This window comes from Zingiber officinale, chromosome 1B (genome assembly GCF_018446385.1).
Source record: "Zingiber officinale cultivar Zhangliang chromosome 1B, Zo_v1.1, whole genome shotgun sequence".
Classification (NCBI taxonomy): Eukaryota; Viridiplantae; Streptophyta; class Magnoliopsida; order Zingiberales; family Zingiberaceae; genus Zingiber; species Zingiber officinale.
In genome coordinates, this window is record NC_055986.1 from 152,884,532 (window position 1) to 152,911,007 (window position 26,476).

Consider the following 26,476-nt stretch of genomic DNA (forward strand, 5'->3'; position numbering starts at 1 on the left):
GGAAAGGATCAGATAACAATCAAAAGTGACTTTAAAAAACAAAAAGTGACTTAGGCATTGAGTATCCACAATACAGCGGCTACTGTAATTGTTGGTTAACCAAGCTTTAATTTAGTTGATCATGAATTCTCTTTTGATTGCCCATCCACCCCCTCATTGAGAATTCAATTATTTCGATAGATGATACAAGAGAGGCTGAAAACAATGATACATAAATAATAAAATTTCATACATTCTTTTCTCCTTTTTAATGTCTTTCATCCAAACCAAACAACCGAACGGTGCATTTCCCCGAGGCAAAAGAACCATTGGTTTTAGCCTCGACTTTGGTTCAACAGTCTATAATAAAATTTATGTCACATAATTCCTTCATAAAGGCACAATAAACAATAGTCTAGAAAAAGGAATGAATCAACCTTTAAGACAAGAATTCATGCCGGTACAATTGCTTGTATAAAGATAAACACCATGCTATGTTAATCACAAAGTCAGCATATATATGCTCACAAGCAAACAAGTTTTGTATTGATTTAATCAAATTACTTGGAGTAATTGATGGGTGTTGGGTATCATATTGATTCTTTTCAAACGCAGTTTTTGAATGAATTCTCTTTTCAAATGCGTCATTACTGCAACACAAAAGGAGTGATTGGTATACAAGGAAGTAACATAGAAACCAAATCAGATAAAAGCAAATAAGTAATGTAGTTTCCTTTTAACAATCAGAGCTGTATTATTGAAGAGAAAAAAAAAATTGTTAAGAGTGCGTTTTCTGTGACATTGCCACATCCAAAATTCAGAGAAATTTATGAACCAGTAACCAGAGTAAACTGAATTAAGCAAACAAGGTCACGGCCGGAAAGAATGGTCCTTTGGCCGATCTACACAGAGCTGCATAGTTGCACTCAGTGGTGGCCTTTGGCCTCTGCCTTTGCATGAGACTTTGCCTTTGCCTACAGAAGCAATGAGATCACAACATTAGCTACAAACATGGATCACAAAAAATTATGCGTTCCACAAAATTTATGTTTCTGCCAGCAAAAAAGGCAAAAATAAAGATATAGGATAAACTGTCATGAAAATTAATTGGCAAACACAAGTAACCAATGTATTCAACTTTATGAAAAAGTGCCCATTTCCTACCTCATCATAACCAGAAATGTTACAGGCATCAAACCTTATTCTAGTTACCCTGACAATTGCTAAGGCTTCCTATTTAAATTGTTGAAGAGTTTAAAGTTGTCTAGCTTGTTTAAATTTTTAAACTTTCTAGAAAAAGTCATATACAAACCCTATTAGAATAACATAACTAATTGTTATACAGAAAATAAGTGTTAGAATCTTATACATTAAACAATTTTTCAATTAATATTTTTTTTAGTTTGTCTTTTTTCCTATATGAGAGTTTTCCTCTGGGTGACATTCATTTTCTTTTCTTCCATTGTGCTACGATTTCACAAGCAATACAACTTAAAAACATTATGGTTCGAAAAGCAAAAAAGTCATGCTGCTGTATATAGTTAATGCTCAGAACACATGCAAACAGAAAACGATGATAATAATTGAAAAGCAAAGAAGGAACAATACAATTAATTTAAATCCAATTAAGGCAAATTCAAGAAAACTGTCTAATCACCATCAGCTTAACAAGTTCAATTATGGTGTCCAAGTCTAACTTACAATTCTAGCTGGAAGATCCTACAGTGTATAAATCAGGAAGAATTACCATTGTGACAACACTATCAACACAAGAGAACCAAATGATTGATTTTGTTAAGCCCAAAAGCTGACCCAGAAGGCATTAGTCCAGTTAATTGCATATACACTAACCTAAGTCTGCTAAATCACTTGATTAGCTCACAACTCCCCATGAAAGATTATACTAGGGAGACATAATTGTGGAGACAAAAGAAACTCCTGTCTCAGAATCACCCGCAATTAGCAGCTGTGACATCAGACACCCAGGCCCAATGATGGATGTGTCATCACAATAACATTCCTTTCCAAATATCTAATCATGGATTCCAGTAGGTCCGTTCCAAATACAAATTGTCACAACTCACTTTGACAGTGAGTCAAAACACTTACTCATGTTGTTATAGCTTCAATCAATGGACCAATCCTCGAGCCCACATTGAGAATATCACACTCAACTGATTATCCTAGAAGCCTTTTGTCCACAACTCTCTCTACGAGACTAAAGTAGGGTGTCAAAAACATAGATTCATATCAAGGTTAAAAAGGTACAAAGAAAGTACAGCCTTAACCAACTGGTTTTTGGTTGCATCTTTTGACATGCATACAAACAAAATCAGAATCAATATCATAATGGTTAACTATTTGGTAGTGTTAAGAAAGAAAATCAAGCTCAAATGGATAAGTATTTACCATCTAAAATTCATTTGATTAATTGAAATTTTGGAAACAAGACACCATTAAGACCCACTCATACAACATTCTCCATCTTGGGTTTGTCTTGATGGGATCCACTTCAAGAGAGATGGAATGTGAATTTAAGACCCCAAAAGAAGTTTAAATTCTCGTTATTGGTCAGCAAGCCCAAACAGAAGACACTTATGCCTTGTTTACCCAAAAAAAACAAGATAAGAAAAGGATGAATGAGAGTTGAAGCACTCTACTCCATTTAGTTGATGCAAAGTTAAAGGATGGATTCCAAATCTGTCTGTGGATTAATTTTTGCAATTTTTTCATCCACTCGAAATCAGGCAGAATGTTTCTTTCCTCCCAAGCCAAATTGTCCATAGAGCCGACAACGATCCAACATCCCCAACTGACTCCGATGAGCTTGTGGCTTGGTCACGAGTCAGCTGTGGATGGTCGCATATTCATGGTTGTGCTTAACTATGAGCTTGCAGCTAGGCCGCTGCAAGCTCACGATCATGCAGCAGCTAATTCCTCCTTTCCCTCTTTCTTTTTCTTTCCTATGGTTGATCCTTCTTCACTGTTGATTCTTTTCCCTCTTCTATCCACCCTCCAATATAAACAGAGCATCAAAGATTAATTGATACCAATATTTAGCCCATCAAAATAGTTACAACTTACAACTGTACATGGACCCAAATTTTACTAGAGCAAAAGGCATCAAAGCATTGACCCAAACGAGATGCAAAAAAAGGATGGCCTTTGAAAGGATACCAACTGACATTGAATTGTTTTAGAATGAGATCAAATCACAAAAAACTACTTTGAAAATAGATTTATTGGAGCAAAAGGTGATATCGCTCATCCCAAGCAGCCTAGCAGCGCCGGCCCCATGGGAAGATACACGCAGTAAATCACGAGAGGCATTTTGCCCTACCACAGCGGCTCTTTGCATGGAGGAGGTCAAGCACCCAACGAGGCATTTTACATCTTGGAATTAGCCCCAAGACCTATTTGATCAAACACTCATGCAGGTTCCAACTAGGTCAACTCATGGGGGCAAAAAAATCTTAGAAAATAGATTTATGTACCTTAGGACAGTATTTATGTTGACAAAACCTTCTATCAATTAATGGTATGATTCCATAATCACTAATACTAAATGATTATAATCAAGTTAATAGTACCTCACTAATCTAAAATATCTTTCAAAATCATCCAGGCTTAACATCCCAATTAAATCCTAAAATCCAACTCATTTCCAGAATTATCCCTGATTGGCATTATACAGAGATTAATTGAGGCTACAACATTGCGCAAACAACCATTTCCAACGCCTCACACGATTGGATGATGTCACAATCCCCTTAAAAGAGAGAATTAACCGATTAACTTACAAGACCTAACCATTGATTCAAAATGCTTAAACACAAGCCACTAGTAGCTTACGAATCAAAGCTTATAAAATTTCCTTATTAAAATTAGAGGACTTAAAATGGAAGTGTATAAACATTTTAGAGTGATTATAGCAATAAGAATTTAGTGATCTATGTCCAAAGCAATATCAAGTTAAAACCTTTATAAAATTCAGGTTTTTAATCTCAGACCAAGATAAGAAAAAGTTAAAAGTGACAAAGTTAACTAAGAATGTTTAGTACAAATAATTAGAGGCTCTCATACAAATATTTTGCAGGATTTTAAGTAAAGAATACAATTATTATGATGCAAGACCCTATCTAATATTCAGCCCATGTTTCATCTTCAGCCCAAGAGAATAGTTACAACTGAAATAGTTGATATAGATGGGCAAAACACAAACAACCATTGTCAAACTTCTACAAAATCAAAAGATACCAAAGCGTTGACTTAAAGTCACAAAAACTTAGAAAACAAATTTGTTGCACATCAGTATTGATGAATGCTCCTCTCCAAATTCTTGTACTTTTTAATGAACTTTTTCAGTTAATAATCAGCATTTCCTAATCCTTTTACATCAGAAGACTGAAGTTTTCGTACCTTAGGACTATATTTATATTCACAAAACCCTTAAATAAAAGAGTTGACTCATTAACTTTTTAGAGCCCAAACTAATAGTAGCTCACTCATCTTAGCTTATAAAGAGTATTTGTTAGCTCACAACTCAACATAAGGGACAGAATTGAGATTTCATCAACTCATCTACATAAGGCTTAGAATAATTCACAATATAAAGCACAACATTCACATGAAGACTTAAATTCTAACTCATAGCTTTAAAATCATACCTTATCAGTAGCATACAAGGACTAAAGGTGGCACACCATAATTCAAGTACCGTTTTCTAATGCCTCCCTTAACTGGGATGATTAATCCATTAATTTTCCATTGATCTAAAATGCTTAAGTCGAAGTTTATAGTAGCTAACCATCAAAGTATATAAGGTTTCTCATTTAGCTTACATCTCACGATGTGGAATTAAATTAGGCTTTTTGTTATATTGAGTTCAAATTATTACCGATCTTTGTCAACTTCAAAAATTTGTGAAAAGCAAGTAACTTAAATGACTTAATACATAAATTTTTGAGATTGCTTCTAGCAATAAGAATTTAGCGATCTAAGTTCAAAACATTTACTATCCAGGATTAAGGTTTTTAATCTCCAGCCAAGATCTATGTTAGTTTGAAGTGACTAAGTTAACCAAGAAGGTTTAATATGAGCAATTAAAGGCTATCATGCAGGTATTTTTTAGGATTTTCAGTTAAGAATACAATTATCAAGATCCAAGGACCAATAAAAGGGCCATAGAAACAAGCCCTGGCTGCAAAGACAAAAAAACTGATAGTACTATCCTCATGTTTTGTGTAAAGAAGTCTGGTGCTCATAATATAGATTTAGATCAACAATCAATGTTAAAGACAAAAAAAAACTGCAACAGATTCCACAGTTTGCCAAAAATAAACTAATCATTAGTAGGATATATACAAATGGGCATGAGATTCTGAAATCCTATGCACGAGTTCACCAAAAAAGGTGATCAAAATAAATTGTGAAATCTTGCAGTGTCTAAAACAAGCAAAAACACATCCAACGTGAAAGATAGCATTCATCAGAACATTCTAAACACTATTTGTGCCTAATCTCAACAAGGATCAGGATGAAACAATAAGTAGAAAAAAAATGTAGTAGTTTTCCAACAACTAAAAACATATGCAACACTGCAATCTGGAAAGGTGCGCTAAATAGAGTGGACATCTGTAAACTGTTACGCAGCCGAAGGTCAGACACGTCTACTATAGAGTCCAAGAATTCAGTAACTTATAGAACAACATAGCAACAAAATATAAGTAGAAAAGTCAGCAAAAGATTAGACAAGTGGCTAATTCAAGCAGCACAACGTTTCTGCACTGCTACTCAACCACAATTTTCAATTTTGTTTGCCAACAAAGATAACCAATTCGACAATTTCTACTATTCATTACAAACGAATTGAATTTGAGCCCAAAAAAAGAAAGTCAAACTTAATTCCTATAGTCTGGCAAAAAGTTCAGATTGGAAGGAAAAAAATCCAACATAGAATATTTCAGAATTCACACGCAGGACAAGTAGATCCGCAAGAACAAGAAACAAGAGCGATTGGATGTAAATGATTATGATGCTGCAATCAATTGAAATCATGGAATTCAGACCAACATGCACGACAAAATAGGCATATGACCAGTAGGAAAAAAAAAGAGAAAAAAAAATCAGATTATACACCTTAAGATAGGAGAGCTTGAAGCTTCCATAAACAACTCCAAAGGTTAAAGCCGATGCGCGAGCAACCTAGCACATTCAAACAATCAACCGAAGAAGCATAAGGAAGGAGAAGCGAAGGAACAAAAGAGAAAGTGAGATGGGAGACATACGAAGGCGAGGGTGCTGACGCCCGAGTATGGGCCTGGGACCGCCATGAAGCCGCTTGGATTGGAAGACGAAACGCCGAGGGAGAGAGAGAGGATCTGAAAGCGGAGAGGGTTGAGGCGGTCGGTGGGAAACCCTAACCAAAGCAGTTTTAACCAGTAGAAGCTGGCTAGGGTATTTATTTGGATCAATACTAAATGGCTAGTCAGATTTTTTTTTTAAAATTATTATTAAAGTGGTTAATATGGCATTTTATGATTAATTATAATTCTTTTATAAGTCAATTATATTCTATCTCATCTATTTTCATATTTAATTTTAAAAATAATATATAAATAATTTTTATTAATAATACTTATTTAATTTTTTAACTAGCTTAATTAATTTTTAAGATAGCTAAATTCAGATCGTGACCACTAGATTTACCAATTTATTTATTCTCTTCGTAAATTACGATTTGCATATCCAAATCATCATTTTTTTAAAGGCATACCTAATATTTAAGATTTAAGGCCCACATGACATTATGATTGCATCTTTCTCCTTTTACCCCTCATACAATTGATCTCTTTTCTGTCTTATTTTTCTAGATAAGATATTCTCTTCTTATTATTATTATTATTATTATTATTATTATTATTATTATTTACATAAATTTATCGATAAACAATATATACAGCTTCACACAAACAGAAAACTATCAAAGAGAAGAGCTAATTCAAATGACGTACCATACTTGATTGATAAACATTACTTAAAATTTTGAATTTATTACCATAGTTTATTTTTCTAAATAGGGCACTTAATTCAAAAAATATTGTTCATACCTTTCGGCTCTCTCTCTCTCTCTCTCTCTATATATATATATATATATATATATATATAAAATCCCCAGGACGTAACACAGACGGTGGACGTATGATATCTCTGGCATAATGGTCAGAGGTCGATTCTCAGGAACTGACGACCTGGGATTTACCCCGCCATGTGCTTATGGCCTGTGTACCTACATGAACCTTCCTCTATATCCGTGGGGCCGACACTAAGAGACCGCTAAGATAACGGATCTACCTTTATATATATATATATATATATATATAATTTTTTTATCTTTTCTAATGGTACAACATGAATAATTTACAAGATGAGATACTCCTTCACATAACTCATGCAAATATAACATATAAGATAGGGTGCTCCCCCACATAATACATATATCAAACAAATAATACAAGATGGGTCACTCCCTCATACAATTCAGGCATGTGTTAACATTTAGCAATCAAAACACATACTCACATAAGACAATAGCAACAATCAAGAATTATAAACTCACAGAATAAGCCCAAAAGATCATCATAAAATACAATAGTCATTCAATGTGACTCGCAAGATACAGTCAAAATAAGTTAGCACACAGTAGGTGCAATCTCAATACACAAAGTACTAGGTGATCATGTAGTTATACATCAATCAATTCATGTAGCACCTAGTCTAAGTTCATAGTCGGAGGCTCATCAGCATCGATTGCACCGCCGACAGGAGAAGGTGGTGAAGGAGGATGGCCCAACATCCATAAATGAGCATATGGGTGAGGGAGACAATAGAGCCCTCAATGGAATCGAGATGAACGTCGATCTCTAGATGTAGCTCCTGAATTTGAGTGTCAAGAGACTCAATTGCTACCTTCAAGTGATCATCTCGATCCTCCGTGGAGTTGTTCGGGGCTCAGCAGTCGGCTACTATCTCATGTTGCTGCTACACTATCTTTGCAGCTCGGGAATTTATTAGTATCTCTAACTCTTTTTGAGTTAACGTCACAGTGGTGAGTCGTCCAGTGTCCTTCATCTTCACGTCTTGAATGCAGGTGAAGTTCCCACAAACGGAACCAAATATGATCCTGTTCGAAAGATGAGAAGACGGCTAGCTGGGAGCATGCCTCTGGTGTTAACTGGAAGAAGACTCCGCACTGTCCTGTAAAACCAGAAGCGTTAGTGTCGGGCCAAGGAAGAGTCCTTGACGTTAACCCTCAGACACTCAAGTCAGTGATCCATGTATGAGGAGAAGAAGAATAGTAAAAAAAACTGGAGCAATGGGCGTGTTGAAATATGAAGCATCGCATACCTCCACCTATAGATGGAGATCCCCTTTAATAGTGTCATTGTAGTGTCTATGCACACATCCCAAAGCATATGCATGTTTTCCAAAGCATCCTAAGAAAAGACAAATCGAAAAATGTCTCTGACGCATTTCCTTAAATGATCGCACAAATCTCTGATGTGATAGGCTAGAAGTGTTGGGGGCCGTTGGTGGCCGGTTGTCGGAGGGTTGACCAACATTGCACAAATTAAAACAAAATACCTTTTCAAACTTTTAAAAAAACACTTGCATATAATTAAATAATGAAAGAAACTAAAAGAATAGGCTCACGAATTTGACTTGGTTACAACCGGGGAGGTTGTTAATCCAAGGAATGAATCACACACTAAAGATCTCCTTCAGGTGGAGAAGCATCTTACAGCAATGACATACAAAAAATGAGAAGCTAAACTAAACAAGAGAAGAGCATAAGTGTAGAATAAGCAATTGCATGTTGTTATTCTAGCTTCTGAACCAAAGCTGTATTTATAGCCTTGGTCGGGGCGCCTGGAGGGTTCCAGATGCCTAAAAGGGGGATAAAGTTTTATCCCCTTTAAAACATATGGCGGTCAAACGTGATTCGGTCAAAATCGGGTTCTGAGCGCCTGAAATCGCTCCGGGCGCCCGGACTACTAAAGTCAACTTAGTTGACTTTTGGTCCGGGTCCTTTGCTCCGGTGCTGCTCGCCTCGATCCGGGTCTTCCGCTCCGTCTCCGCTCGCTTGGGTGATTTCATCCAATCAAAATAAGGCTCACCCGAACTCAATTTCGGCCTTCTCGATAAACCTTCTGCTCCGGAAACGCCGTGTGCTTTCTTCTCGTCCGCCCGCGTACTCTTCCGCAGCACCTCATCCCTTGAACGCATCTAGCCCGTCGACTCTCTCCCGTGTCGTCCTTCTGGCAAGCTGCATGTTTTGCTCAACTTCTTGTGCTCCTAAGTTCCTACACACTTAGACACAAGGTTAAAACACTACAGGCCCTAATCTTACTCGGTTGATCACATCAAAACATCCTTGGGGTTCCAACAAGAAGTTCCTAAAGTACGATTTGCCTGCAGGATATTCTTTGTTGTCGGTGGCACAAACTTCCAAAAGAGTACGATAAGACTGTTAGGACCGATTATGTAGCTAGAGGGGGGTGAATAGCTCGGTGCGATCCTCGTGCTCTTCGTTGCTTGTTTCTTCAATGATATGTAGCGGAAATACAAAGAAACAACACACACAACGCTAACTCGAGGATTTACTTGGTATCCACCTCACAAGAGGTGACTAATCCAAGGATCCACACACTCAAGCACCCTCCACTAATAAAACACTCCTTTTCGGTAACTACCGAAGGCAGAGAAGTCCTACAATACTCTCAATACAACAAGAAAGCAAGGGAAGACAAATACAAGAAATATCTTACAAGATATGCAATGAAAGCCTTAACCCTAGCTTCTTCTTCTTGTTGTAGTTACGCCTCTTGACTTGGATGTCTCTCCAAGATCCTTCAAGAACTGGCGGTGGAGTGGAAGAACGCTGTGGAGAAGCTGCTGTGTCGATCGGAGCTGAATAGTGTGAGCAATGCCGAAAGAATCGCACGCCAACGGCTTTATCCAGCGCCAACGGTCGGATCCCGATCGATTAGATTGCTCCCAATCGATCGAGGAGGCTTTAGATCGATCGACCGATCGATCCAGAGCGCCTCTGTGCTCTCGGGAATTGCCTGGATCGATTAGCCGATCGATCCAGGGCTTGTCGTGTGAAATCGCACCTCCCAATCGATCGCCCCGATCGATCGGAGGCTCCCAATCGATTGGGAGGCTTTCTGTTCGCGCAACACTTCTCCCCAATCGATCCACTGATCGATTGGGAGGAGGCTTGTCGCGGGGACTCTCCCAATCGATCGCCCGATCGATTGGGCATGAGCCAATCGATCGGCTGATTGATCCAACTCTTGTTTTTGTCCAAAAACAAGTCCAAAGTCCCCTAAACCAACATCCGGTCAACCATGACCTGTTGGTACATCATGCCTAGCATCCGGTCGCCCTTGACCTGCTAGAACTCCCTCACCAAGTGTCCGGTCAATCCCTTCGACCCACTTGGACTTATCTCCACCAGGTGTCCGATCAACCTTGATCCACCTGGATTTCCCGTGCCAAGTATCCAGTCAATCCCTTTGACCTACTTGGACTTCCCAACACCAAATGTCCGATCAACCTTGATCCATCTGGATTTTCCTTGCCTGGCTTCACTCACTAGGACTTCACGTCTGCCTGGCTTCACTCACCAGGACTTCACGTCTGCCTAGCTTCACTTACCAGGACTTCTCTTCTGCCTGGCTTCACTCATTAGGACTTTCACCTGGCTTCACTCACCAGGACTTTCCCAATTGCCTGGCTTCACTCACCAGGATTTTCTTCTGCCTAGCTTCACTCACTAGGTCTTTCACCTGGCTTCACTCACCAGGATTTTCTTCTGCCTAACCTCCAAGTTAGGACTTTCACCTGGCTTCACTCACCAGGATTTTCCAATCAAGTATCGAGTCAACCTTAACCTACTTGACTCTCCTTCACAATCTCACCACATGAACAATTGCACTTGCAATTTCCATGTCTTGTCTTCATGTATTGTCAAACATTGAAACCCAAACATCAAGACTCGAGTTTGACCCAATTCAAGCTCAGTCAACCAGGTCAACCTTGACCTAGGGAATATTACACCAACAATTTCTCCCTTTTTGATGTTTGACAATACCACTTGTAAGTTAGGTTAATCCCATAGCCTCAACTCCCTTCATGCCACTAGGTAATGAAGGCGTAAGTTAAACCCTACGTTCTCCCCCTAAGAGGACAAACTCCCTCTTAGATAATGAAGGTCTAACTTAAACCCTTTCATTCTCCCCCTATTGGCACACATCACAATAAGCAAACTCTCCCCCTGAAGAGTTACCTAACGTTGTTCACAACTTCACTTGTTGCTCACAATCCGATAACGAAGGTCCCATACCCTTCACTATCATTAAATGCTCATCCTTGAGCAGAGACCCCTTGAATAACGAAGATATTCACTCTCCATTATTTTCAAATGCTCAACCTTGAGCATTTCCGTGAAAAAATGTTAACCACCTTCCAAGATGTATGAAAAGTATTTTTCATGTCCTTAAAAAGTAACTCCCCCTAAATACATGCACGAAACTTCTGTCATTGCACCAACAATGACTTAGAATCCCTAAACCTTTAGGAAACTCAAAAATTAGAAGTTTTGAGGTTCATAAATTCAATAATGAAACCAAACCTCAACCTAAACTTCGACTTAGTCTTACTTAACCAATCCATCCTTGTTTTCATCATGAAAAACTCCCCTTAAATGTGTATAAATATGTTTTGAGGGGTTAGGAATGGTTACCTAGACTAAAGATGGTCCAAAATGCTGAAATCAGACTTTACCAGCCAAAATCAGCATTCTCAATCGATTGGAGTTGGGTTCCAATCGATTGAACCTGCTTGAATCGATCCACTGATCGATTCAAGAGGGTTGGATCGATCGGTGGATCGATCCAGGAAGCTTCTGTTCGTGAGAAGCTTGCTCTCAATCGATCGCCCGATCGATTGAGACCCTTCAATCGATCGGGTGATCGATTGAAGCTCTGAAAAAGCTGAAATTCCATTTCAGTCAATTTCAGAAACCCCTAGAAAAATCTACAAAATCATAAAAATTGTTGTAGACACTATTTAGGGCATATAGTATCATGGAAAAATAGTTTTCTATGAAAATACTTCATATTTTCAAAGATTGACACAAACTTGAAAACTCGTAAGCACTTTAGTGTTTTCTTCAAGTTTGTGCTCAACTATTCAATGGTGATTACTATCAAAATATAGTCTTCACCAAGGTTTTCCAAAAAACATTTTAAAATGATTTTCAAAACCAATATCTAACCATGTTCCTTGGGCTCAATGCACATGACTTGTACATTAGCTTTCCCAATGATTGGAAAACATATAACTATATGTTTGATGAACCCAAAACTCACAAAAATGCACTAAATCAATATCTTGAGTTTTGTTCATCATCCTAACATCTCACTTGCATTTAATGTGTACTAAATCACTTACAAGTCACCTTATAGTTCTTAGTGAGATGTAAAATTTTGGTTTTGCCTTAGTCTAGGGATCATACATATCTACCTAGGCATTTTTGAGGTTATGAACATCCACCAAGGGTGTTACTTGTTAACAAATGTCATTTGGTCCTTAATTTGCATAAAATAAATTAATGCATGATAATGTTATGACATACATCAAAAAGAAATAATTTTCAAAAGAAATTTTCTTATAACTATATGATGTATGTATGACATGACATGGTATTTTTGTATTTTTCATAATAAAGTATGAATGCAAAAGCAAATATGATGTCATAACATATGATGGGCAAACAAGACATGTCAAGTTTTAGCATAAATAAAATATACTTAGATTACCTATCTAAGTATCCTTAATCCTTAGCTAACTTCTAGATTGCCCAATTTCATCAAGAAAATGTCAAACCTAATTTTGACATTTTCTTTGCCTTTTCCTACATTGTGCCAATTTAAATTAAGCATATTCCTCAAAATTTGGCACAAATTACTCTCTCAAAGAGTAACCACCTGAGTTAAGGCATAAATTGCCTTTAATTTCCTAAGAACATACCAAAATCCCAACTTGGTAGTTCTTATGATTTTCCCAATTTGTGTCACTTAAAATATCATCCAATTTATCAAATTGTGACACATTTTACTCTTACCAAGAGTAAACATATAACCCTTATCATTTTCAAAGGTTAATAATAACCTTGAAAATGCTCTCCGAATGTCAACTTCATCAAAGTTGGGTTAACTACCCTTCCAATCGGAGTTGACACTCTCTAACCCATTTATGGGGTAGAGAAAATGCTCCTAAGAACCCAAAACCTATTGGTGCTCCTTGGATGCTCTAGGTATTCACTAGGGATAACTTCCCTAGATACCTTCTTAGTGACCTTGTTAGGCTTATTAAGGGCCTTTGTCACTTTTTCTAGGTTAACCCTAGGAATAACCTCCCTTGTGACCTTCTTTGTGACTTTCTTAGACTTCTTAGAAGTCTTTATCACATCTATTGCAAAAATACTTTTAGGAATAACCTTCCTAGTATTTTTGACTTGACCCTTAGACCTAGACTCGGTTCCATAGCTATACGGAACTCTATGGTAAGAAATTACATCCTTCTTAGCCTTAGGTTTATATCCCAAACCTCTATGGCTCTTGGATGACTCTTGTGCTCCTAAACCTAGGTTTTGCTCATTTTGTCCTTTTAAGATATTTTCCATCCTTTTTAGAGTCTTTTCTAACTTATCAAGTCTTGACCTCAAGACTTGATTTTCCATCCTTAAGTCCTTAGCTTTAGGTTTTTCAATGAATTCATGAGCATTTTTATTTCTAGACCTATAACTAAAATTCTTAGTTTCCTTGTGTAGATTTTTATCTACCTTTCTAAACCTAGGTGTGGTAGTTTTAGCATGTAGAGTCACATGTTTTTCTTTAAAGCTCTCATGATTTCTATTCTTATGGTAAATAGCATTAAAATGATAAAAATTAGAACTAGCATGCTTTTTACCATTATTCAAGGGAGTAGGCTCAATAAATGATACATTTCTTTTTACCTTGGAGGCTCCCTCTTGACTTGTGCTTCCTTCTTGAGCCTTGACCGCTTTCTTCCCCCTTATGACATTGACTTCGATATTGCCCCTTTTGATTGCAAGAGAAGCACACAATGTGCTCCTTGCTCTTCTTTATTCCGGGAGCGGTCTTCTTTGGCTTTTCCTTGCCCTTTAGTGTCACTTGGCCCTTCTTCTTGGCCAATTTAGGGTATTTGCTCTTGTAGTGCCAAAGTTCCCTACACTCAAAATATATAATGTGATTTTTTTTTTAATTGAACATAATTATACATTCACGTGTAGGGATGACATCTTCTCCTTTGGATACGGAGGTAGAGGCTTCCTCTTGATCCGAAAGTGATACTCCTTCAGTAGATTTGACTTGTCTTGTGGAGGTGGAAGCTTCTTCATCCTCTTCTCCTCTTGACCCGGATGTGGAGACTTCTCCTTCTTCTTGATCTGGTGTCAATGAAAGTTGCTCCCCCTCAATCCTAGAGGTGGAGGCTTCTTCATCTTCATCTTGTATATAAAACAAAGAGTATGTTCTGTTGGAACCCCAAGGTGTTTTGATGTGATCAAACAAGCTAAGTTAGGTCCTGCGTTTGTTTAACCCTTGTGTCTAAGTGTGCAGGAGCTTAGGAACACAGGAAGTCGAGCGGAAGACGCGGCTAGCGAGAAGGACGGCACGGGAGAGAGCCGACGGGCTCGGTGCGTCTGAGGGACGAGGTGTCCGCGGAAGAGTACACCGGTGGACGAGAAGAGCGTGCGCGGCGCTCGAGGGACGAGAAACCGGGAAGGAAGGCTGCTCGAGGAGAAGGCCGGAACATGGGTTCGGGTGAGCCCTATTCCGGAAGGCCGAGATCACCCAAGCTAGCGGAGCCGGAGCGAACAGACCCGGACCGAGACTGGGACTTGACGGAGAAGTGATCCCGGACAAAAAGTCAACCGCAGTTGACTTTTTGCTCCGGGGCGCCCGGAACCATTCCGGGCGCCCGGAGCTGTCCGGGGCGCCCGGAATGCTTCCGGGCGCCCGGAGCATGATTTTGACCAGGATCGCGATTTTCGCAATCTGACCGTTGGGGGATAAAGTTTATCCCCCCGGGGGCGCCCGGAACCCTTCCAGGCGCCCGGACCAAGACTATAAATATAGCCTTGGTCCAGAAGCAATGATCAATCAAGAAAAACTACTTGTAATCCAGTGCTTTCATTTGTGTTATTTATTTCTGTGCTTTCAACGCTATAAGAGGCTACTCCGCCCAGAGGAGAATCAATTAGTGCGCCGTCTTTGCCTTGGATTAGCAATCCTCTGATTGCAAATCAAGTAATTCCTTTGTGCCTATTTTCTGTTTTAATTAGTCTCTGCCTTTTTAATTACAAGTTCTTTTAAGTTAGTTGAATATCCGAGAAGGGTTTTTGGTTTTATTTTGTAGGGCAATTCACCCCTCCCCTCTTGCCAGCCTCCAAAGGGACCTACAAGTGGTATCAGAGCCGAGTACGCTTCAGGAGGACTAACCGCCGATCGAAGCAACAAGATGGCCGGACCAAGCATCGTCCCACCAAAATTCGAGGGGAACTTCGCAAACTGGAAGCGTCGTATGGAGGTATTCCTAAAAACAGATTTTGAAATTCGATTTATTATGAAATATGATTTTGTAGCTCCAATAGATAAAGATGGAAAAGAAAAAGAAGAGAGCGATTGGACAAAGAAGGAGCAGAATGAGTCGGTAGCAAACAGCCGTGCGGAACATCATCTGTTGAGCGTGTTACCGCCTCAAGAGGTCAACCGCATCGGAAACTATTTATCTGCTAAAGAACTTTGGGAGAAGTTCTTGGAACTCCACGAAGGCACGTCCGAAGCAAAGCTCGCTAGAAGGGACATCCTCCGCAACAAACTGATGAACATCCGTATGGAGAAAGGTGAGAAAGTAGCCGGTTTACACGCAAAGGTAAAAGAACTAGTTACTGGTCTCGAGAACCTCGGTGAAACGATAACAAACCGGGACACTATACGCTACGCGCTCAACGTGTTTCCAAGAACTCCGGAATGGACATCAATCGTCGACGCCTACTACATCTCAAAAGACCTGGAGGTAAGCACTTTAGAAGAGTTGTTTTCTACTCTTGAATTGCATGAAACCAGGTATGCAGGAACGACAAAGGATACAACCCAGACTATGGCGCTGAACGTAACCCAGAAGGATGAACTCGAGTCAGATTCCAAAGACGATCAAGAAGCATACATGGTAAGAAATTTTAAAAAGTTTTTTAGATCTAATAAATTTAAAATGCAGAATAAAAGGAATCAAAAAGGTGGAAGAAAGGTGCGGTGCTACCAGTGTCAGAAGGAGGGACACCTAAGAGAAGACTGTCCAGAACTCAAAAAGGCCAAAAGGAAGTCTCCCAAGAAACACAACCTAAAAGCAACTTGGGACGACACTTCTTCATCCGAATCAGAAGCTCAAGAATATGCCGGAATAGCACTAATGGCAAGCTACGATAGACAAAGTATATCAGAACCTAGCATCGATGAAGGGGGAGCGACCTCGGATGAAAGCAGTGAAACAGGGGGAGATTCAGGCTTCAAATCCGACATGGTAAGTGAGGTATGCCTCTTACCCCCTGATCAGCTTTACTCTGGTATCAAAGCTATGACTAAATCCATGTATAAATTAGAAAATAAAAATGCCAAATTAGAAAATGAAATTTTAGAAACAAAGAGAATTTTGGCAAAATCATGTCTTATAGAGGATTTTGAAAAATTAAAAATTGAAAATGAAAAACTAAAAGAAGAAATAGAAAGATTGAAAAAATCTAATGGTTCAAATATTCCTACTTTTAGAAATTTAAATTGGTATTATAGATTTCATCAAAGTCAAATTAGAAATATATCAAAAATCTATATACCTAGGAAATACTTGGTTAATCCTGTAGGTAGGAACCTTTACTGGATTCCAAAAACCTGTTTAACTTAAAATTAAAGTCAGACTTAGCATTTTCAGCAAGGAAATTAAACAACTAATTTCTTTATGAGGCTTTGTCTAAGGAAGTGGTTGTTGCTCCAATAACCAAGAAGGCCTAGTGCCTCGCCACGACCTGGAAGCCAACTATCGAAATAAAAAGTTTAATTGACTAACTGAAAAAGTATTAATTTAAATTACTCAATGCTTTAAAAGAGTTATTCAATTTGTGTTAGAAAATAGTTAAAAACTTTCTAACTTAACTTAGAAATTTTTTATTATCTTAGAAATTTTCATGAAAATTGACTTAGAATTTTTTTTAAAGTTAACTTATTTTTTTAAAATTGCCTTATCATTTCTTTTTTTTTAAAAAAAAAAATTGACTTAGAATTGTTTCTTATGAATATTCACTTATGACTGTTCTTATCTGAAAAATATTTTTTTTTCAAACGAAAAAATCTGAAGAGTGTCTTTACTAAATATTTTACACTTAAAAGTTCTTGTTTGAATTTACCTTAGACTTTTTTATAACCCCAATTTTTATGTGATCAAAGGGGGAGAAGTATGTTAAGTCTAGGGGGAGGTACTATATAATTTTTCAATTGAAAAATATTTGGACTTATTTTAATATAAATTGTTTTTATTGCATATTGTTACCCTAACTTAACTTGGGTTGCTCACATCAAAAAGGGGGAGATTGTTGGAACCCCAAGGTGTTTTGATGTGATCAAACAAGCTAAGTTAGGTCCTGCGTTTGTTTAACCCTTGTGTCTAAGTGTGCAGGAGCTTAGGAACACAGGAAGTCGAGCGGAAGACGCGGCTAGCGAGAAGGACGGCACGGGAGAGAGCCGACGGGCTCGGTGCGTCTGAGGGACGAGGTGTCCGCGGAAGAGTACACCGGTGGACGAGAAGAGCGTGCGCGGCGCTCGAGGGACGAGAAACCGGGAAGGAAGGCTGCTCGAGGAGAAGGCCGGAACATGGGTTCGGGTGAGCCCTATTCCGGAAGGCCGAGATCACCCAAGCTAGCGGAGCCGGAGCGAACAGACCCGGACCGAGACTGGGACTTGACGGAGAACTGATCCCGGACAAAAAGTCAACCGCAGTTGACTTTTTGCTTCCTGGCGCCCGGAGCATGATTTTGACCAGGATCGCGATTTTCGCAATCTGACCGTTGGGGGATAAAGTTTATCCCCCGGGGGCGCCCGGAACCCTTCCAGGCGCCCGGACCAAGACTATAAATATATAGCCTTGGTCCAGAAGCAATCATCAATCAAGAAAAACTACTTGTAATCCAGTGCTTTCATTTGTGTTATTTATTTCTGTGCTTTCAACGCTGTAAGAGGCTACTCCGCCTAGAGGAGAATCAATTAGTGCGCTGTCTTTGCCTTGGATTAGCAATCCTCTGATTGCAAACCAAGTAATTCCTTTGTGTCTATTTTCTGTTTTAACTAGTCTCTGCCTTTTTAATTACAAGTTCTTTTAAGTTAGTTGAATATCCGAGAAGGGTTTTTGGTTTTATTTTGTAGGGCAATTTACCCATCCCCTCTTGCCGGCCTCCAAAGGGACCTACATGTTCCCTCTTTGCCCTTTTCATTGAATTCCTTTGAAGATGAAGCTTCTTGGACTTCTTCTTCGGAAGTTGAGCATCTCTCAACCTCGGAGTCCTCTTCCTCTTTATCTTGATCTAATGAGTTACCCTCTTTGGATTCTTCTTGATTTGGTACAGTGGAGGGGATCTCATGAATCTTTGCCAATTTGGCCCATAGCTCTTTGGCATCTTCAAAATCTCCAATTTGCTCCAAGATGTTGCTTGGCAATAAATTGACCAAAAGCTTGGTCACTTTGTCATTGGCCTCACATCTTTGGATTTGTTCTTGGCTCCACTTGCTCCTCTTGAGAACTTTGCCCTTGGAATTTGTTGGAGCTTCAAATCCTTCCATTAGAGCAAACCATTGCTCTATCTCCATCATTAAGAAATTCTCGATCCTTGATTTCCAAAGATCGAAGCTTGTTGAAATAAATGATGGAGGCACCCTTGCATCGAATCCAAGTTCGTCTTGGAATTTCATTGAAGTTGAGCTTGATAAAATTTTTGACTTGAAGAATTTTGCTCCAACTTCTTCACCCTCTAGCTTTTTTCCCTTTCCGGCGATGATTCCGGTGAAGAGCAACCTTGCTCTGATACCACTTGTTGGGACCGATTATGTAGCTAGAGGGGGGTGAATAGCTCGGCGCGATCCTCGTGCTCTTCGTTGCTTGTTTCTTCAATGATATGCAGCGGAAATACAAAGAAACAACACACACAACGCTAACTCGAGGATTTACTTGGTATCCACCTCACAAGAGGTGACTAATCCAAGGATTCACACACTCACACACCCTCCACTAACAAAACACTCATTTTCGGTAACTACCGAAGGCGGAGAAGCCCTACAATACTTTCAAAACAACAAGAAAGTAAGGGAAGACAAATACAAGAAATATCTTACAAGATATGCAATGAAAGTCCTAACTCTAGCTTCTTCTTCTTGTTGTAGTCACGCCTCTTGACTTGGATGTCTCTCCAAGATCCTTCAAGAACTGGCGGTGAGAGTGGAAGAACGCTGTGGAGAAGTTGCTGTATCCATCGGAGCTGAATAGTGCGAGCAATGCCGAAGGAATCGCACGTCAACGGTCGAATCTCGATCGATTGGATTTCTCCTAATCGATCAAGGAGGCTTTGGATCGATCGACTGATCGATCCAGAGCGCCTCTGTGCTCTCGGGAATTGCATGGATCGATCAGCTGATCGATCCAGGGCTTATCGTGCGAAATCGCACCTCCCAATCGATTGTCCGATCGATCGGAGGCTCCCAATCGATCGACTGATCGATTGGGAGGCTTTCTGTTCGCGCAACACTTCTCCCCAATCGATCCATTGATCGATTGGGAGGAGGCTTGTCGTGGGGACTCTCCCAATCGATCGGTCGATCGATTGGGCATGAGCCAATCGATCGGCTGATCGATCCAGCTCTTGTTTTTGTCCAAAAACAAGTCCAAAGTCCCCCAAACCAACATCCGGTCAACCATGACCTGTTGGTACATCATGCCTAGCATCCGGTCGCCCTTGATATACTAGAACTCCCTCACCAAGTGTCCGGTCAATCCCTTCGACCCACTTGGACCTATCTCCACCAGGTGTCCGATCAACCTTGATCCACCTGGATTTCCCGTGCCAAGTATCCAGTTAATCCATTTGACCTACTTGGACTTCCCAACACCAGATGTTCGATCAACGTTGATCCATCTGGATTTTCCTTGCCTGACTTCACTCACTAGGACTTCACGTCTGCCTGGCTTCACTCACCAGGACTTCACGTCTGCCTGACTTCACTCTCTAGGACTTCTCTTCTGCTTGGCTTCACTCACTAGGACTTTCACCTGGCTTCACTCACCAGGACTTTCCCAATTGCCTGACTTCACTCACCAGGTCTTTTACCTGACTTCACTCACTAGGATTTTCTTCTGCCTAGCTTCACTCATTAGGTCTTTCACCTGGCTTCACTCACCATGATTTTCTTATGCCTAGCTTCACTCACTAGGTCTTTCACCTGGCTTCACTCACCAGGATTTCCTTTCTGCCTAACCTCCCAGTTAGGACTTTCACCTGGCTTCACTCACCAGGATTTTCCAGTCAAGTATCCAGTCAACCTTGACCTACTTGACTCTCCTTCACAATCTCACCACATGAACAATTGCACATGCAATCTCCATGTCTTGTCTTCATATATTGTCAAACATTGAAACCCAAACATCAAGACTTGAGTTTAACTCAATTCAAGCTCAGTCAATCAGGTCAACCTTGACATAGGGAATATTGCACCAACAAAGACGTGTATATGGGTTCCCCTTGGGCCGACCAGGTGCCACTCGGCTAGAACGTCACTAGCTTGGCCATACAGACGTACAGAATGAAACTATCAACCTGTTTTTCACTCTGTTTTACTGTTATCGGAGAGGCGTATTACGTCCAATCAGGTCTAAGATCTGATCGGCAATGGTGGTGAACCAGATAACTTAGTATTGTACTCTTAACCTCGGCTATAAGTGCGGAGGATGGCTGTTTGGATGATCTAGTCGGGCCTTCATGTTTGATCGGCTCTCAGGGCCCGCTCGGTCAACTTTGCCTGATCCACGATTCATGGTCTAGTAGTCCATTCGACCCTGCGATTTTGATCGTTTGACTTTGACTTCCACGTCAGCTGGTTTTCACTGCTTTGACTCACCTTTTTGGGATCCATCTTCATTACCGTATTAGATACGCTAATCGTTATGGCAGGAAATGCTCTTCCGTGGAACGGACATGACTGCACTGCTAACGGAATTGGCCATGGAATTGGTGTTGCACCGGAGACGCAGGCCAAGCTCCGCCGAGAGATCGACGTCATCATGGGGTGCGCTGATCGCACACAACAGACGTTGACGTGGTGCGGATGCCTTTCCTGCAAGCCGTGTTCAAGGAGACCCTCTGCGCCAACCCGCCAGACTCGCTCCTCTCCTGGGTCTACCTCTCCACAAGCGACATCCACCTCAGCAATGGCATGGTCATCCCCTCGGGAACCGCCACCGTGGTGAACATGTGGGACATCACCCAAGAATAAGCGGTTTGAGATCAGCCCAAGTCCTTCCAACCCGAGCGCTTCGTGGAGGTGAAGCGCGGTGTCGACGTGGACGTGCACGGTGGCGACTTGTGCCTTGCGCCTTTCCGCGTCGGCCGCCATGTCTACCCCGGAGGAACCTGGGCCTCTTGGCCATTGCGATGTGAGTGGAACGGTTGGTGCAGGCATTCGAGTGGAGCCCAATGGCAGGTGCTCCCGTCGACCTGGAGGAGGTGTTGAAGCTGTCCATGGAGATGAAGACTACCCGCCGCCCTTTGGAGGCAGTCACTTGCCTCGATGGCACTGACAAGCTCGCCAGGGAGGCCTAATGTCCCAACCAAGGCAAGGAGACCATCACTCGAAGGCAAGGCTTTCCTAAATCGTATGACATTTCAATTGAGGTAGTTAATGAAATGAATAAGGAAGGCAAGGCATGCATTCAAGCTCCCATTTTGTAGCTTGGATCCTGTCCCCAAAATCTCTCATCCCCGTATCCCACTCGGCGCCCTTGCTCATCGTTGGCGGCCTCTAGCCGTCGACCCGATCAACACTATATCCAGAGGGGAAGATGAACTCAGGGGGATCACTGTCATCGCGATTGGTACCGGACTTCGGTCAGATTTGAGTAGGAGCTCAGATCGATAGTGGAGGAAAGTCTGCTCAGATCCGGCTGGATTCCAGCGCCAATCACACCGGCGACGATCCCCTGAGTTCACATTCCCCTAAGGGTATAGTACTAATCAGGCTTGGCCACCGACGGTAGGCTGAGTCGACGAACACCAAAATGATGTAAATTTTAATGTTGCGTTGGAGAGTATTTGGGATTCTTTTTACACTAAAATTGTGTAAAAGGGTATGCGTTAGAGTTGGTCTTATCTCCTCTATTGCAAAGTTAGGACTACAAATAACTAGACTTTTAGTAGCCAACCAATAAAAGCACATACCTAGCTCAAAGAGTCTACTACGACGAGCTCACCAATCAAACCACATGAGCCTGAAAGTAAAGACAGAAGAAGAAGAAGAAGAAGATGTACTTATACCAAAATGGTGCAAGTGCCTTTTTTTTTTAATATAATGTATTATAATATTAAATTTATATTTAAAATATTTTCAAATATTATAAATTAATATTATTTAATTTAAATTTATTATGTAAATTTTTTATATTATAAATTTATATTAGTTTATTAACTTAAATAAGTAATATTTAAAAATATTAGTAATTATTATAGTAATCAAAATATTTAATAAATTAATATGTATATTGAATAATAAATTATAAGATGGAAAAATAAAATATTCTAAGGTATATTTCTTTTAGTGTAGGAAATAATATGTATTGATTGGAGTTGGAAAATTATTTGATGTTGAAATACACTAAATTAGTGTTAAAATGGTACCAAAATGGATTTGAGATGGTCTAAGTCCTTGTCTCTTCGTTGTCCGACTCCTAGATATTTTTCTTTGAATTGAACACATGCTCTGTATTTGATGGAACAAATGAGCAGAAATGAGCCACCTTCAAAGCAGCAAGGAACAAAGAAAGGCTCATCCGATCCTTAAGACCCCTTTAGTAAATATTCTTATATTATGAAGTAAAAAAAAAGAGAGAGGAGAATTTGATAAGTGATTTTCAACTCGCCTAATTAATAAATTAGTAATTTGCCTTTATATTCTCTTATATCTTTGATCCATGTATTGATAATCAAGAAGCAATCATTCTAGATCATCTAAAACTAATAAACAAAATTGGAACATAAATTTATCACTACAACTTCTAAATTAACAACGATCGGATCACACATGATATATATATAATTCATTAGCATCTATGAATTATTTTTCGTATTTTAATCCAACAACACTTAAAACATAATTCGACAACACTTATAATAGCACCTATAATACAATAATCTCGATAAATATAATATTTATTTTATATATTTTGATTCGGATCATAACTTTATTTTTAAAATTTATCCAGCAGTTTGAGGCCACGAGAGAAGTGAGCCACAAACGGATCCATCTCGGACTTGGACGCCACCGATCCAATCTCAACTCCGCCGCTCTCCTCTCTGCTCTCCGCCACAGAGATGGCGCCCATCCACGTGATCGACGGCATGTCCACCTTCACCGGCCTTCCCCACCCGAAGTCCACGTCGTAGACTTTGAACCCCGGAGACCCCGCGACGGTCAGCGGCCGCTGCATCGCGATCGCGCGGTACTTCTCCGACCACTGGTCGGCGTCCCTAAGTGGCTCTGCCTTGAACTGCTCGATGACTTCGCCGATGATTCTAGCTGCCACCGCCACACCATCTTCTCCCGCAAAGTCGCCGGCCTTCGCCTCCACGAAAATGCCGGCGAGGCAGTTGCCGAAGTACTCCGCCGGCAGCGCCGGCTGCAGCCTTCCCCTGCAGTTTCCGGGGAACGCGAGGTGCACGGTGCTCTCCGCGCTCGGCGCTCGCGCCTTGACGAGGGAAACCCAGGCGTAAGCGTACGCCGCCACGATGTTGGAGCAGCGGAAAGAAGCGTTCTTCGCTTCGGAGGAAATCGTCGCCTTCAGCTTCCCGAGGTCGTCGGCGGTGAGGGTCACCGTGCCGATGACGGCATCCGGCGGAGCAAATTGGACCATCATGGATTCGACGATTCGTTCGCCGGCCGAAAACCCGCTGAAGAACTTGGAGTAGACGTCATTCGGATCTGTAACAGAGCTCCGGTCGAAGGAGGGCGGCGCCGGAGCCGCCTTTTCGAGTCCGGAAGCTCTGCAAGCCCACGACGACATGAACCGCGTGGAACTCGAGCCGTCGCAGGCCGAGTGGTGCACGGTGACGGCCAAGGCCAAGCCTTTGTTCGGGAACAGAGTTACCTGCAGGGCCATCACCGGACGCTGGCCGTCGTCTGTGGGCTCCGGAATCTGGGGAGCCAGTGACCGCACCGTGGCGTATTCTCGTGGGTGGTACCCCAAAAGGTCGTCGAAATCGCCGTCGTGCTCGGCGACGACAAGGGGGACGCCGTCTCCCTCGGCGTAGTGGAGCTCGTACTGACTCTGGCTGCCAGGTGAGGGGCGGACCTTTCCGGCGAGGGGGTAGAAGTCGCGGAGAGTGAGAGAAAGGGCGGACTTGAGGGTGGGGAAGAGGGACTCCATGAAGTGGGAGGCGGAGTGGGGGAAACGGTAGAAGAAGACACGTTGCACCGGGCCGCCGTAGAGCCACGCTATGTCGAAGAAGGTGAAGGGAAGGGAAGATTCCGGCACCGAACCCGGCGGAGGGCCCACTCGAGAGGTCTCGAGGACTCTGAATTCCGATGGTGGTGACATCATCTTGGAGATAAAAGCGCAGTGAAAGATTATGATCTGCCAGAGATTCGAACAGTATTAATATACGTGAAATCAAAAATAAAACGACAAAAATAATAGAGAATTCTATTCTTCTTTCTTTGTTTTTCTAAATATAAATATATATATTTTTTTGTAATTCACAAATTAAACAAAAATAAATATCAAGAGAATAGTCTTCTTTTTTTCTTTTTAGTTGGCATGTTTCACGGGAGTGTTAGATAACGATTTAATTTTTATCACATTCGACCAATTAAATTGAAAACTTTTAATTCCGATATGAATAATTTAATAAACGAATTTTAATTCTAATATGGCAAAATTTATCAGTTCTGATCATGCGATCGAGGATATTTCGATTTAACATTTTATTTTAATTTAAATAAAATTTATTCAAAAGAAAAAAATAATATTTAATATAGAAAACAAAACAGTCGAGTCGTGAATTATTTTATTCAACTAGTAATAAGAAAAGGAAGATACCAAAGAGGGCGACGTAGAAATTTTTTTTGACTAAGGACGCATAATGAGCTTAAAGAATGTAAATATCTAAAGCTGTCCAAATCGATATATACCTTCTTTAATTTTGCTAGAATGTAAATATCTAAAGGTGTCCAAATCGATAGACAAGGTCTCAGGAACAAGGCAAATAGATACATTGACTTTTTTTAAGGTAAAAATAAAAAAAAGACAACTTAATGCGGTGGTGGAGTCGAAGATGGATAACAAGTTGTAAAACTCTTACTTGTTAATTTTTCATTGAACTAGAATTTATCAAGATATCTTCTTGTGGCATTTATAGACTTATCAATCTCAATCTCAAAATTGTAACATCTTCCATCTCATATACCAAAGTTCATACTTTCTTAATAATTGGATTAAGATATTTGGTACCAAAATTTCAATTTTGACAATTTCAGACTATATTTTTTTTTACAAAAATAAACTTGTAATGTAACGCTAGATATTTAGAAATTTTTAAAATGTAAGTTTACACTATTTTCATAATTTCGATATGATTTAATGAAGAATAATTTGCATGATACAATCTTTTTTATAGTATGGAAGGAGGAGAAACGGTTTAAGCTCAGATATCTCACCTTGCTAACAAAATTGAAATTTTATAACTAGGTTCTAAAATTTCATTTGTATTTTACCTACCTTAAACCTATTGTCATACATAAACAAAAGATTGTTAGTACGATTGATTTCTTTAATAGTCAGGAACGATCATAGATTTTAAACAAGGATTGTTGGTACAATCGATTTTAACGCGTAGGCAAATGTTTAAATTAGATTTGTCTTTAGTGTTGGTGTCTGTATTAATGTTTACAAGACTTGGTGAAATACACGCAACGATGGCTTGACGGACTAAAATTGTTGGATATCCACTGATTCTATACCGAGGACCACAGGAAAAGAAGCACTGGGAAGGAACCAAGGGAAGTGTACTTCGAAAGCATATGCGTGAAAGATGACAAAAAAAGGA

At 40.3% G+C, this 26,476-nt stretch overlaps 1 protein-coding gene and 1 long non-coding RNA gene across 2 annotated transcripts; both read right to left on the reverse strand.

Annotated features, from left to right (window-relative positions):
* Positions 1–665: 665 nt before the first annotated feature.
* Positions 666–6,415, reverse strand: LOC121985352. Its single transcript, XR_006113132.1, has 3 exons — positions 6,267–6,415; positions 6,118–6,183; positions 666–953 (listed from the first exon to the last, which is right to left on the reverse strand). It is a non-coding gene; the product is annotated as an uncharacterized LOC121985352 (long non-coding RNA).
* A 17,207-nt stretch (positions 6,416–23,622) lies between these two features.
* On the reverse strand, positions 23,623–24,972 carry LOC122043458 (phenolic glucoside malonyltransferase 1-like). Its single transcript, XM_042604066.1, has one exon. The coding sequence runs from the start codon at positions 24,970–24,972 to the stop codon at positions 23,623–23,625; it is 1,350 nt and encodes a 449-aa protein (XP_042460000.1).
* Between the last annotated feature and the right edge of the window lie 1,504 nt (positions 24,973–26,476).